The 14,442-nt window shown below is 29.7% G+C and overlaps 1 protein-coding gene across 1 annotated transcript; it reads right to left on the reverse strand.

Moving 5' to 3' along the window:
- Positions 1 to 11,926: 11,926 nt before the first annotated feature.
- LOC100244031 (endochitinase EP3) lies at positions 11,927 to 13,600 on the reverse strand. The gene is made up of 2 exons (XM_010652382.3): positions 13,139 to 13,600; positions 11,927 to 12,415 (listed from the first exon to the last, which is right to left on the reverse strand). The coding sequence occupies exons 1-2, from the start codon at positions 13,545 to 13,547 to the stop codon at positions 12,003 to 12,005; spliced, it is 822 nt and encodes a 273-aa protein (XP_010650684.1). The 5' UTR covers positions 13,548 to 13,600; the 3' UTR covers positions 11,927 to 12,002.
- Positions 13,601 to 14,442: the final 842 nt, after the last annotated feature.

Raw genomic sequence — 14,442 nt, forward strand, 5'->3', positions numbered from 1 at the left:
GGTATTTCTTGGTACAAAATACTTATCCACTGTTGATTTTTTTTCTTTTTCTACTACTAGTTGTCATAGGACTTTACATTTCTTGAACCTCTTCTTCACCTTCTGCCATATCCCTTTCAAATTATGACACATTAGAACCATAAGGATTTCTATATCCATATGCTTCTTGGGTTGCTTTCTTGGAATTTACAAACTTTTGCAAAGAATTTTCCATTCAAAATCTAACATCAAGAGGAATCGATTTACATGGACCAATATCTCATTTCACTCTAGCAAGATGTTGTTTCATTCTATGAATACCCCCACCTTTTGTAATCTTTTTACAATACAAACAAATAAGAGCTTTCCTTCCATTTGTATATATTTCTTCAAAAACATGCTCCCATGTAGGGTCGATCTTACTTCTAATTGTTTGTGAATTGGTAGTTGAATCTTGACCAGAGGATGGGATCAAGTTTGATTCCATTTTTTTATTTCTTTATCAAATTAGAAACAAAAATCTCACATTAATATAGAGAATCAAAGTCATCAACAATTTAATTTAAAAAAAAAAAATCAAGTCATTAACAATTTATAAAAATCTCACATTAATCTAAAGAATCAAAGTCATCAATAATTTAATGATTTATAATCAAGTTATCAACATTTTAATTTTAAAAAAAAATCAAGTCATCAACAATTTATAAAAATCCCACATCAATCTAGAGAATCAAAGTCATCAATAATTTAATGATCTATAATCAAGTCATCAACAATTTAATTTTAAAAAAACATCAAGTCATCAACATTTTATCAAAATCCCACACTAATCTAGAGAATGAAAGTCATCAACAATTAAATGATTTATAATCAAGTCATCAACAATTTATAAAAATCCCATATTAATCTAGAGAATAAAAGTCATCAACAATTTAAAAAAATCAAAGAATCAAAAATTTTGAAATTTATTAAAGAATTTTTTTTTTTTCAAAATGAGAAATTTACTTTCAAACCAAACATTGATCTAAATTTTATAAATTGTTGCCACCACAGTTAGGGTGAGGGGGAAATGGAGACTTTGTGAATATTTGAAAATTGAAAATTCAGATCTTGCCACCATAGCCCACATGCTTAATCAAATCTCACACTCTCTTTACTCCATCTCAAAAATAGTTTATGAAATAGGGGTTGCATACATCATGAGTTTAAAATTTCACCAGATATCACTCTTAATTTGAATCAAAATAACATACCAATCCCAGAATTTCTCATGCTCATTCTATGTCACAATATTTAAAATTTTTATCCAACTCCTCAACAATGGACACCAATGAAACCTAACATCTGAATCGAAATGAAGGCAGGGGCTACATCTTACTTAGGATGAATCAATGGGCAAATTTATCTAAAATTTATAAATTAAAATGTGTAATAAATAATTTAAAAATTGAATATTAAACATAAAAAATAAATTTCAAAATATCAGACCTTTGCAACTACTAGCCGGAGTGGGTCGGGTGGGGGCTTTACAGCGGGGGGAGGGGCAACAAGGTTTACAATGGTAGGGGGTACTTGCAATGGTACGAGGGGAAGAGACGGCGCTATAACGGCTGGTGGAGGAGAGGTTTTGCAAGGTTTCCAGGCCGTTGGTAGGAGCTATCCCAACGTGGGTGTCGCGGCACATTGGAGGGCGGCAATTGCTACGGTTCAGACTATAAGGGGGAGGGTTTGGAATGTACTTTTATATCCTCTAAAGCGGTGTTGTTTTGCTACTGTAAAAAATATATATATTAATTGAACCGTCCAATTCACCGGTCGAACTGCTGGTTCAACCTATTTTCAGGTCAATTGACAGGACCAAATCAAAACGATAATTGGCTGATTCGGTCCGATTTTTAAAACCATGGTTATGATGATGGTGGTAGTGGTGGTGGTGATTATGATGGGTTGGTGATGATAGGAGTAGTATGTAGGCAGTGATTGAGGCGGCTCTCAGTTATAGCATTCATGGGGGGTGGTTGATGCAGTGGTGGCAACCACAGCGCTTGTGTTAGTAAAATAATCATCGAAGTCAACACGATATATAATTACTTTAAGATCTCACTCATATATCACAAATATATTAATTATTAATCTAGACACTAGTTTGATGAATTCTTAAGATTGAGAATATGTGACATAATAGCTTGGAGATGGTGCATAACTACTTGTTTTATTCAATGTAGTTAACTTTAGTTATAGTAATTAAATACAAGAAAAAAATAGAAAGTTAAATAAAATATTAACATTTTAAAATAAAAAAAATACTTTTATATATAAACATTTCTTTTATATTCTTTAATATATCAGAACTAAATACATTATATCCTTTGATCTATATCAATCTTTTGTTAAAATAACTTTAATGTATGTATTATTGTTTTTTCTATCATTTTTTTTTATGTTTTTTCTAATATTTTATGAGTTTTTTTTTTTTTTTTTTTTGTCAATTTTCACTCGTCGATATTTTGTGTTTAAATATTCACCTATATTTTCTTATATATTTGGATATATCTATAAAATCAAATTATTGATAAATCCATCAAAACTTATATTTTTATCCTTGACCCATACCATGTATAATGTTCTAGATTAGGCTAAATACTTATAAAGACAATGTTGAATTGAATCATACATACATAAAATGTACACTAAATAAATTGAATAATCAATCTTATTTATTTGTCTCAAAATTAAATAAATTTTGTCAAAAACTTCTCTTATCTTTGTTAATAGTTAACTTCATTCATCTTCCCTTTGACTCAAAGTAAGAGAGGTTTTTGACGAAATTCAAACTAATAGAGGTTAGGTGTATATAGCCTAAACCTTAGGAGAGGTGAATGAAATTAACCCAATAATCATTCTTTCTTATTTAACATAACGTATATCATAACCACCTAATATAAATCTATAATATGCTAATTTTGTTTTTTGTTTAAGCTATTAGCTTAAGTATTAGTAGTATTGATATATGTTTAGTACACGTTTTACTTCCTTATACTTACATGTTGAAAACAAGTAATTAAATAAAGAGCTTGAGTTGCCTAACAAGTGAGATCATTACAAGTATAAACACCAAGTTGATGACAATATACTTGGAAACCCAATGAGGTGGGCAATATATTGAGCTCTAGAGCTATAGTTGCTAAAAAGTCTTGACCAACAATATTGTGGACATTTTTCTTCTAAAATCCATAGTATGGTCTTAAACAATACAATTAGGTCGTCAACCATAGTTTTAGAATTGTTTAAGCATTCAAACCTAATGTCTTCTATGACAGGGCGTAATTGTAGTTCCAAGGTAGCTAAATCAAGTTGCAACTGTTGTGATTTTTTTCTAGCCATACATGATATTGATGATAGGTTGGTGGCATTGTAATAATTCTAGGTCTAATGAGTTTTCACGATTTTAAAACACATTTATGTAGTTAAGAGGAGCTCACCACTCAAATAGACAAACACTCTTCGTAGAGTTAAACAGATAAAGTCTCATACTATACTGATGATTGACTTTGATACCATCAGTAACCACTCAATCTATGCTATATAAGCACCATCCACTCTCAATTGATAGTTGTACTTTTCAATTTAAGTTTGTATATTATTTTAATTAAATGTTTTTAGCTAGATTTTGTTTGTATATAGAAATTAGAGAGTAACTTGAAAAAGATTTATGGAATTGTGTTCTTAATATTTAATGTATATGTAATAATTTTTTTTCCCTTAAATAATAATTTATTTAAATTATTTTAGGGACTTGATTGTGATTATTATAATTAAAAATATCCCAAATTTAATTTTGAGATAGGTTTCATATGGTATATAACATGTTCATTTTCCATTAAAAACTAAAAAAATTAATAAAATAATATTAAAATTTTCATAAGTAATATTGACATATGGCTCATGCTCAATATTGACATGTGCAATTGCAACTATGGCAAATGTGATACCAAACATTGACATATATAAAGCAATTATGATTTGTATAAAATCTAACCCTGACATATATATTTAGAAATCTTAACATATGTGGGATTAATTATATGATGTTTGACCTTGACACTTGTTGGAGTAACCTTAACAAAAGAGTAAGTTAACCTTGACATAAGATCAAGTAATCTTGTCATATGTTAAATTCAACATTAACAGAAGTAAAAGAAACATTGATAGATATCATACTAATAAGATTTCATCATTAGTAGAAATAGAGAAATCTTGACATATGTATATGTCAAGCTAGCTTTAGACTTTTCTTAACACAAGTATAGAAAACATATATGAATAGTAACCTATCTTGATAGATATACCTTATCTTAATGGTAAAAAACTGTCAACAAATTAAGACCTTTTTCCTTGTAGTGTAGGGACATTATTTATAAAAAATGTGCACTTTTCCTTCACTCTCTTAGCAACCAAATATTTCATAAAATAAAATAAAATGGTTAAAATTATAGAACTTCATCACATGCACTTTTTTTTTTGAAAAAAAATGTCTTCAAGGGGATTTGAAGCCCTTCTAATAGCTAAAAAAGGAATGTCTCTATTACCGTCCCCTCAACATAAAGAGTTACATGTTGCCTTCCCCCTCCCCCCTCCCCTCGCCTCGTCATTTGCTGGCTTCGTCACTGCCTCACTCATGCTAAGGACAAAAAGAATAATTAAGCTATGAAAGAAAAGTAAATTAAATTCTTAAAAGAAATATAAACGATTTTTTTACTATAAGATTATTCATATGATAGAACTTGGAAACACCTAACCTTTGCTCTCCTTCAATGCATATTTGAAGCCTCACCACCAAAAGGAAGAAGAATAGGAGAAATGATGAATTTTCTTGCATTTAGTTTATATATTTCTGAATGATTTATGAATTTACTCCTTTACTTTCCTTCTCTTCATGGAGTATAACAAATACTCCTAAACAATACAAGAATAACAAGATGGACCTTAAAATTTTTATACACTCTAGGGTGTCAAGTGTCCTCTAAATTATTCGCTTTAAGTTAATTAACCATACACCTGATTTTCTAGTTACATTTAAGTACTTAAATTAAGGTTGAAATTTTAATATTTTGAAGTTATGAAATTTATGATTTAAAGGTATTTAAACAACTAAAAGAATTAAGAAAATTTAGTCTAATTATATTTTGAAAATATCGTTGGTTATTATATTTTAATATAATGCTCGAATCCTCTACATTAACCTTCCTTTAAAAAATAAATTTTTTGTCTTTACTGAAATGATCTAATAATTAGACTTGTTTAGTTTCATAACAAAGTTCATTTTCTTTGAAAAACTAGGTATTAGTGAATAACACAATTTTTTTTTCTATTCAATTTTAACATCAATAACATGATGCACTTAGTATAATTTGTTTATATATAAAATAATTACATAAATAAATATTTTGTTTTCGTCCAATAAAATAACATACCCAAATAATGAAACTTATAGTAGGTGACTAGCCTCAATTATTTCTCTTATTTAGTCGGAAAGATTTCTTATCAATAGTATATTAAAGGCTAATAACTTCTTTATTAACTAGAGTTGCACTGCATTATTACCTCTACCAATGATCATGAAAGTCCACAACTTATTCCTTGTTGACCAAGACTAATAACCACAGTTTTAAGCTTAAGGTTAACACGACAAGCGTAAGAATGCTATGAAAGACATCCTATATTAAGGGTCCCTCCTCAAATTTCCAAAAAGAAAAAAAGAAAAAAAAATACTGCTATAGTAAGGGCCCTGGGGCATATGCCCTTTCTCAAATTTCCCAAAAAAAAAAAATCATGATCTTATGAATAATGTCCACATCAAATTTACAATAAAAAATAAAATAAAATCATACATATAATTAGAGATTTTTAAAAAATTAAAATTAACCTAAAAACATAAATTTAATTTTGAACTCAATGAAAAGAATTAATACAATTATTAATAAGGAGGATCAAAATTAGGCTTATTTAGTTCCATAACAAAGTTCTTTTTTTTTTTTTTTGAAAAACTACACATTGATAAATAACATAATTTTTTTTAATTCAATTTTAAAATAAAATGACATGACATGATTTGCATAATCTATTTATATATAAAACAAATACATAAATAAACATTTTACTGTAATTGAGTAATAATAATATTGTGCTTGAATAATGAAACTTACACCGGATGGTTAGCTTTAATAATAACCACAGTTTCAAAATAATTATAATAAAATAGAATGTCAATTTCGCTCACATAACAATCAAATAAATAATATACCACTTCTAATTTATTTTATAAATTGAGGAACAAATCAAAATATAATTTTGAAAATATTACTTGACCCATTCGTTGATCTACTTTAAGGAATTAGACCGTTTTAAAATAACTTATTACACTATTAAGACCATTCATATTTTTTTAAATCATAATCCAAACCTAATAAAACTAATAATAATAATAATAATTACTTCTTGGTATTTATCTAAAATTTTAATTTGGCATTCTTGGTATTCATCTAAATTTTAATTTGACATTCTTGATAATATTTAAGCTATATTTGGTTGCCAAAAAATTTGAGGAAAAATGCAAAGGAAATAAAATAGAGAGAAAAACTAAAGTGAAGGAAAAAAAAATTTAAGTTAATAAATTATTTTTATTTGTTACTTTAAGTTCGTTTACTTATTTTAACCCATTGATATGAAGATTAAATAATTAAAAAATGTATAAGTTTTTACTAGTTTTGATTATATTTGATTTTTTTTTTTTTTTGTATTTTTCATAGAAAAACCAAACATGATAAAATTATTTTTCTTGATATTTTTTTTCTTTCATTAGTGCTCTCTAAGAACCAAATATAACCTTATATTTTACATTCCAATATTATGTGATGACATTATTATATTCTTAATATTTTTCTAACCAAATCACTTCAATTACCCAATTTCAAATTTCTATGCAACCCTTATTCTCAAGTATGTTCTTAGTGATATATCCTTGTTGCTTATTTGTTTAAACTAATGTAGTATTTATTTTTTGGCTGAATAGAAAAAGTAATTAAATATTTTATCTTTTCTATTCAATTAAAAGGAACTTGTTAATATCAATCAATATAATTAAAGTGAATTTATTATTAATAATTTTAATTTAGTTATATTTGTTAATATTAATAAGATATTTTAGTTGAATAAAAAAAGTCAAATATTTTAACATTTTTTATTCAGTCAAATATTTTAATTTTTTCTATTCAACCAAAAAACAAACACCACCTAATGTAAAAAAATATTTACATAAACACATAGATTAATGATATATGATTAAAGGATACTAACAATAGGAAATCACTATAAAGAACATACCTGTTTAAGCCATGATAAAAAACCGTGATTGATTGTTGTAACCAAGTCTTCCTCTCTATGATCTTGATAATAGCTATGGTGGCTATATGGGAAAACAGATAAACCCTATTTATATAGATTAGAGAAGGGACCTAGCATAACTCAAATTGGATTCTCATTGGGCCCTCCCATAATGGGCTTCAATGAGACCCATAGCCTACACTTGCCACTCAACTGAGTTTCTACTCAAAAGATGCAAAACCCAATCTAAAATGTGATCACTAATTAATTGGGCTCATTATAGAATAGACTATCCATTAACCCGTTTTTGCAAATACAAATTATTCAATTAATGTTAGCCCATATAAAAAATTTCCAACATTCTCCCACTTGGGCTACATTAATTGTTTTTGAGGATTCATTAAATTCATTTTGAAAATAAGACTCTCGGGTTAAATACAGAAAAGTTTATTTTGTGTGGCCACACCTTTTTTTTTTTTTTTGAAAGAAATGATAGTCTATAAATAGCATCTTGTTAAACTTATCCGGTCCAACATGGTCTTAATATTGGACTATAATGGTCTATATGTTAATCTCAACAAACATAATGCCCCTTATAGTCACGAATATTTATAACCATATCGACATGGATCGTAAACCCAGTAGTGTAGTAAGAAATCAATGCCAACATGTGATCATCATCTATATGCATTGTTTCTTATCAGTCCTCATTACAATTTACCAGCAAAATGAAATTGTAATTGCAATTTCTCAACAAAATGAAATTGCTGCAATTTCTAAACAATATGAAATTGCTTGACTTTAACAAGTCATATGTCACCAACAATGCACCACAAAATCTCAAAATAGTGGTATTTGTGACATCCAATAGTATACAACTATAATTCTTAAGGTTCAATATCTCAAGATACCATGTTGTATGTAATTCAATTACGACATGCTATAATATAATACTTAATTATGATGATCATAATAAAAAGATTTTAATTTTGCAAGTTGCAGAACAATAATGATCAATGTTTGCATAAAACAATAATTGAAATAAGGGAAATCACAAAAGCTCCCACTAAACCAAAGAATCAAAAGACTTAATGACACCCATATTCACAACATGTTCCTTGAACGTTATGGGCTTTAAACCTTTGGTTAGAGGATCAGCTAGCATGGACTCAGTTCTTATGTGCTCAATCACAATATCTCCTTTCTTCACTAAGTCCTTGACTGTAAGGTACTTGATTTCCATATGCTTAGAACCCGTACTAATCTTATTGTTCTTAGAGTAGAACACAACTGCATTATTGTCACAATAAATCACAATATCCATCATTCCTAAAACAAACTCTATGTCTGATCTCCATCTCTTATAGTTTGACCCACTTAGAATTTCAATTGTAGCATTATTGTTGTTCACAGCAAAGGAAACTGATTGACAAAATTTTGCAACTAGATCAATTATGGGCAATAGGTAAAAAAATTTAAATAATCATAAGCAATACAATACAAGAATCAATTGTACTATCATAAACTCCCCTTTGGGCAGAGTCCACAATAAACAACTATTCTCTAAGCATGAAGATCAACAAATAATTTATTAAAATTTATTTCCTTTGGGCAAATAAATTTATCAAATTATTTATCTCATTCAATATCCTCATGTTGTTAAATTAATTTGCACAATAACCCCCTTTGGGCAGGCGATTGTACAAATTAATCTAAAATTTTCCCCATCAACAAAATAGGAACTCATAAACTTGCAAATTTTGATGGTTAAATCACTTTGGTAAAATAACCTCAACAATTCACATGCAACGTTCCAAAATTGGGTAAATTAAAAAAAAATTGCCCAACAGCAATAGTGCATATTAGCGATATATATGCATATGATCAATTATAGTTGCAAGAATTTGAACAACAATTTTTATTTATTTATTGCACTTTAAATTAATTATTTAACTAGTTTATGTGATTTAGACCAAGTAGGAGAGTATGTATGAAAAAGTTTCAATCTAGAGAGAGTGAGTACTACACTCCTATTCCATATATATTAGCATAATTTCTTGTAAATTCTCAACAGAAAATTATACCAAAAAATAATTTTAAGCTAATTTAATCACATAAATAAGTAATAATTATTTAATAAATATTTTTGACCCCTAAAAAATAAAATAATATATCTAGAAAAATAGATTACAAAAAAACGAGCGTACAGGAAAAAACGGGGCTCAAAACGGACACCGGATAAGGTTATACGCGCCTCACACACTTGACCCGCGAGTGGGGAACGTGTAGCACGTGTGGCATGTGCTGGAGGTCATCTTCAACCTCCAACATTGGATCCAAAATTCTGCAATACGGGTCAAATGACCCGGTTGCAACCCGGATTACAAACAATTAAAAAAAATGTTTTTTTGATCGGGATCTTGAGGGCTTTTAAACTTTAGGTTGTTTCTAACAATTCTAGGACATTTAATCATAAAAAAAAAAAAACAACTTAAAGATCTCCATAATTGATTAACAAAATTCGGTTTTTCATACCTCCATAGCCAAGATTGAAAAACTCTATTTTAACACCTATTTCGGCCTCATTTTACATGTATTTTTACATTAACAATATAAGAAGTCTCTTTACAACAATTAATTAAACAAACAAAAAAAAACTTCTCAATCTTGCTCAAAATTTTTTTTTTAAAAAAATAAATAAATAAAACGAATTTTCTAGGGTTCATACCCATATTTTCAAATTTTCAATTTTCACCAAATTGAGCCAAAAATCCGAAATTGATGCTACATATCAACTATAATATATGTAAACAACAAAATCTAAGAGTTTAATTTGAGTAAAACACAATAATTTGATCAAATAAAATTTTTCTTGAATCTTTAAACAAGAAAATTCCAAAAATTTAAAAATTTAATTACTCCCAATTTAAACGACAAAATTGCACATATGATATATCAATTTGAAGCTTGTGACAAGAGGAACAAAAAGCCTAAAGTTTCACAATCAAAAGAAACTAAAAAAAAAAAAACATGCACATTCATGGATCACAGATTTGGCTTTGAAAAGAAAATAAAATAAGAAACTAAAAATTTTATTTTCGATTTCCAAATGTAGATCCTAAATCATGTAAATCAGCCTCTGATACCACATGTAAAAAAATATTTACATAAACATATAGATTAATGATACATGATTAAAGGATACTAACAATAGGAAATCACTATAAAGAACATACCTGTTTGAGCCATGATAAAAAAACGTGATTGATTGTTGTAGCTGTTGATGCCTCGCGCTCCTGGTGTTCCACGTAGTTGCCAAATGGATGGACACGCGATCTCAACCCACAAAGGTTCTTGATTCAGTCGTTATACCTGCAAAAGACATCCGGACAGGGTGTCTGGACGTACCCTCCGATGGTTTTGTTATCCATGGTTAGAGAGGGAGATATAAATCAGTTGGTCTTTTACTAGGTATCAGGAGATTACCTTCCTCCTCGTGTGAAGGTTTATATATAGTGTCAGGAGTACTGTTCCTCTCATTAATGGTGGGGAGATATTTTATGTTGTCATGATGATATTTAGATGGCAGCAGTGTCATCACCACCCTACGGGCGGCTGTCAGAAACCGTGGTAGGTGATGCGGCTGTCAGAGATCGTGGAAAGTGATCATGTAGAATGATCGTGGGAAGTGACTTGTTGTCACCTCAACCCGTCCTTTCACTCTGCAGGTGATGGGACGTGGGTCATGGTTGGTTGTTGTGATAGCGTGTAAGACTCGCTTTACTTTAATCAATGATTCGGACGATCATATCCGGATAGCCCATGTTGGTTATCCGGATGCATTGTAGAGCGGACGCATTAATGGAAGCCATCCGGATGTCTATACTTTGTAAGCGTCGTTTGCTCTTCCTTGAGGCAGTCCGGATACAAAGTGCGCCATGTGTGCTTTATAGGAAGATCCGGATGAGGATGACCCGGATGACAATGCGTTCCATGTGTCACTGTAAGATGCGTGCCACGTGTCACTGCAAGATGCGTGCCACGTGTTCTCGGAGGAAGGGGTCCCTACAGTAGCCAAGTCTTCCTCTCTATGATCTTGATAATAGCTATGGTGGCTATATGGGAAAACAGATAAACCCTATTTATCTAGATTAGAGAGGGGACCTAGCATAACTCAAATTGGATTCTCATTGGGCCCTCCCATAATGGGCTTCAATGAGACCCATAGCCTACACTTGCCACTCAACTGAGCTTCTACTCAAAAGATGCAAAACCCAATCTAAAATGTGATCACTAATTAATTGGGCTCATTATAGAATAGACTATCCATTAACTCGTTTTTACAAATACAAATTATTCAATTAATGTTAGCCCATATAAAAATTTTCCAACACCTAAATCTCTCAAAAATGTATAAAGCCTTTTATCATCATCATCATCATTTATTTTTCAATTCACTTAAGTCTTAATACCTAAGTCCAATAGTTGAATTGAAGGGCCTAAACTACTTTTAAAGGCAAAGACAATTTAGACAAACGCCGAAACCAATTTTAAAACTCTATTGTATTCAAATGGCCCACTGTATTATTTCGTTACATTAAATTATGAAATTACCTAAGTTTTAAATCGAGATATCACAACTAAAAAATATGAACTTTGTTATAGTAGTAACCGGTTGAAACACCAAGTTGGTTGCAATACTCTTGATAAAAGTTAAGACGTGCTTTGGCAATCTTGTTTTCTCCATCACAAGCCTCAGGATTGAGGGCATTGATCGTTGCACCAAACCCCTGGCCTATTGCAGGGTGCACATAATTCATCCAAAACCATAAAGCCGTTTTAAATGACACAACTGAGTCGTTCGCCACAAGTTCGGGATTGTTCAAACCATCGAACCCTATACTCTCTCCGGCTGCTCCATAGTTGTAGTTCCATGTTATTTGAATTGGTCCTCGCCCATAATAACTCTTCCCAGGCGCACAATCATACTTTGTGGAGCTCGTGTCACAAAAATTATCCGAAGAACCATTTGTCGCCTCAACGCTACAAAAGTCTACACATAAAAAATATTTTCATTAATGTTTCTTAGAACAAAAGTCTATAACAACCGACAATATTCTTAAATTATCCACCATTTTTTTCTTCCTTCTACATATGTTAATCTCATACTATAATATGAATATACATATCCTATGTATCATAAATTAATTTTTTTTAAATTTTTTTATTTTTTTTATATACTTATTTTGTAAAATAATTTTTTTATTATAAATTAAATTTATGATTAAAAAAATATTTATAAATTAATATCAATATATGACATAAATTATTTTTATATATTAAATAACATAATATAAAAAATTTATTTATAAAGTTTAAATATTTTAATCATAAATATTATTAAACATAAGTGGAATTTTATTTTTTTAAATAAAAAATATTAAAATGAAATATAATTTTTATTTTAAATATTAAAAATAATATATATTTCATATTTTTTTATTAATTTTATAAATTAAATATAACCATAATATAATATAACATATCTATCCGTAACCAATATAATATATGGATATGATACGGTAAGATATAGATATTTTATCTTGTCAATGGAATCGAAAGGAGTTTAAGTAAAAACAACTCAAAATAACTAAAAATTTAAAAACATCATATTTTTTTCCCTTACAAGGAAAAACTATTTTTTGATTGTGAAATATATTTTAAAATAAAAAACAGTTACCAAAGTAACCAAACCGAACCATATGAAAATTCTTACGGTCAGTCAAACTCGTGACATGAGCGAAGAAAGCGGCGATCTCCCGCTTCGAGTCATCCGCAGAACCACCCTGGCCGAACCCCGGATACGAATTGACGGCACGAAGGAAGGCGCTGCGCGTGTAGAAGCTCCTCCCGGGGCATTTCTGACTAGCTTGATCAAGAATTCCATTGAAGAAATCCTCGGTCACAATATCAGACACAGAAACACCCCCACCAGATGAAGACGAAGACGAATAGCAGGGGCCAGCCAGGCAGCCGGCGCCACAGTAATCCTTGGTCGTCCCACAGTACCCATATTGGCTGCAACACACAGATGCACTGCAACCGCAGTTTTGAGCCAGCGCCGGGCCCGGGAGGGCTCCAGCGAGGACCCCAACAAGAAGGATTGTTATCAGCTTGATAGCCATCTCAAGAGACCGAGAGAGGGTATTTGGAGGATGTGGTGGTAAGGCTGAGAAGAAGTTGGTGGGGTCTTATAAGAAAATTCATGGAAGTTCATCATTTTAAATCCATTTTTTGAATATTCCACGCGGTTTGGTTTTGAAGAACTGAGCCCTTGCTTGACCTTGACTTGTGAGCGAACGTGTATTTGTGAAGATTACACTGAATTTTGGGCGTATGAAAAAGTGAGCTGCATTGAGCTCAAAAGGGAAATTCTTACAATCAATGTATATGTTTGGTGCATAAACTTTGTTTGTCCAAGAACATGCATGCAGTATAGTTATATACAAAAATAAAAAATAAAAAATAAAAAAGGAGTAGAAAAAAAAATTAAAGAATACATTAGGGTAAGGATTAGAGTAAAATGAAGACTTTACCATTAATAAGTCGAAATAGTCACGGATCATAATTTCCCAATTGCTCAATAAGTTACTTGGATAGGGACCATTAGGACTCATGGAATGATTGATTCCCAAAAATTAATTTTAAATAATTTTATAATTAATTTTTACTTTATTAAATATCAATGAATATGGATATATCGGTATTTCGATTTTATGAATATATAAAAAATATGGGTAAAATATCTATAGATAACGAAAATTATTCAAAATTCATGAAAATGTTTAGAAAAACTAAAAAAAATGATAAAATAAGTAATAATACACATGTTAAAGCTATTTTGTAAATATAATTGACATAAGTATAGTTAAATTATTCAAAATTCATGAAAATGTTTAGAAAAACTAAAAAAATGATAAAATAAGTAATAATGCACATGTTAAACCTATTTTATAAGTATAATTGACATAAGTATAGTTAAGGAGAAAATATCGGTAAACAGGGATATATTATTTTTAA

The sequence above is a fragment of the Vitis vinifera genome, chromosome 5 (genome assembly GCF_030704535.1).
Source record: "Vitis vinifera cultivar Pinot Noir 40024 chromosome 5, ASM3070453v1".
NCBI lineage: Eukaryota > Viridiplantae > Streptophyta > Magnoliopsida > Vitales > Vitaceae > Vitis > Vitis vinifera.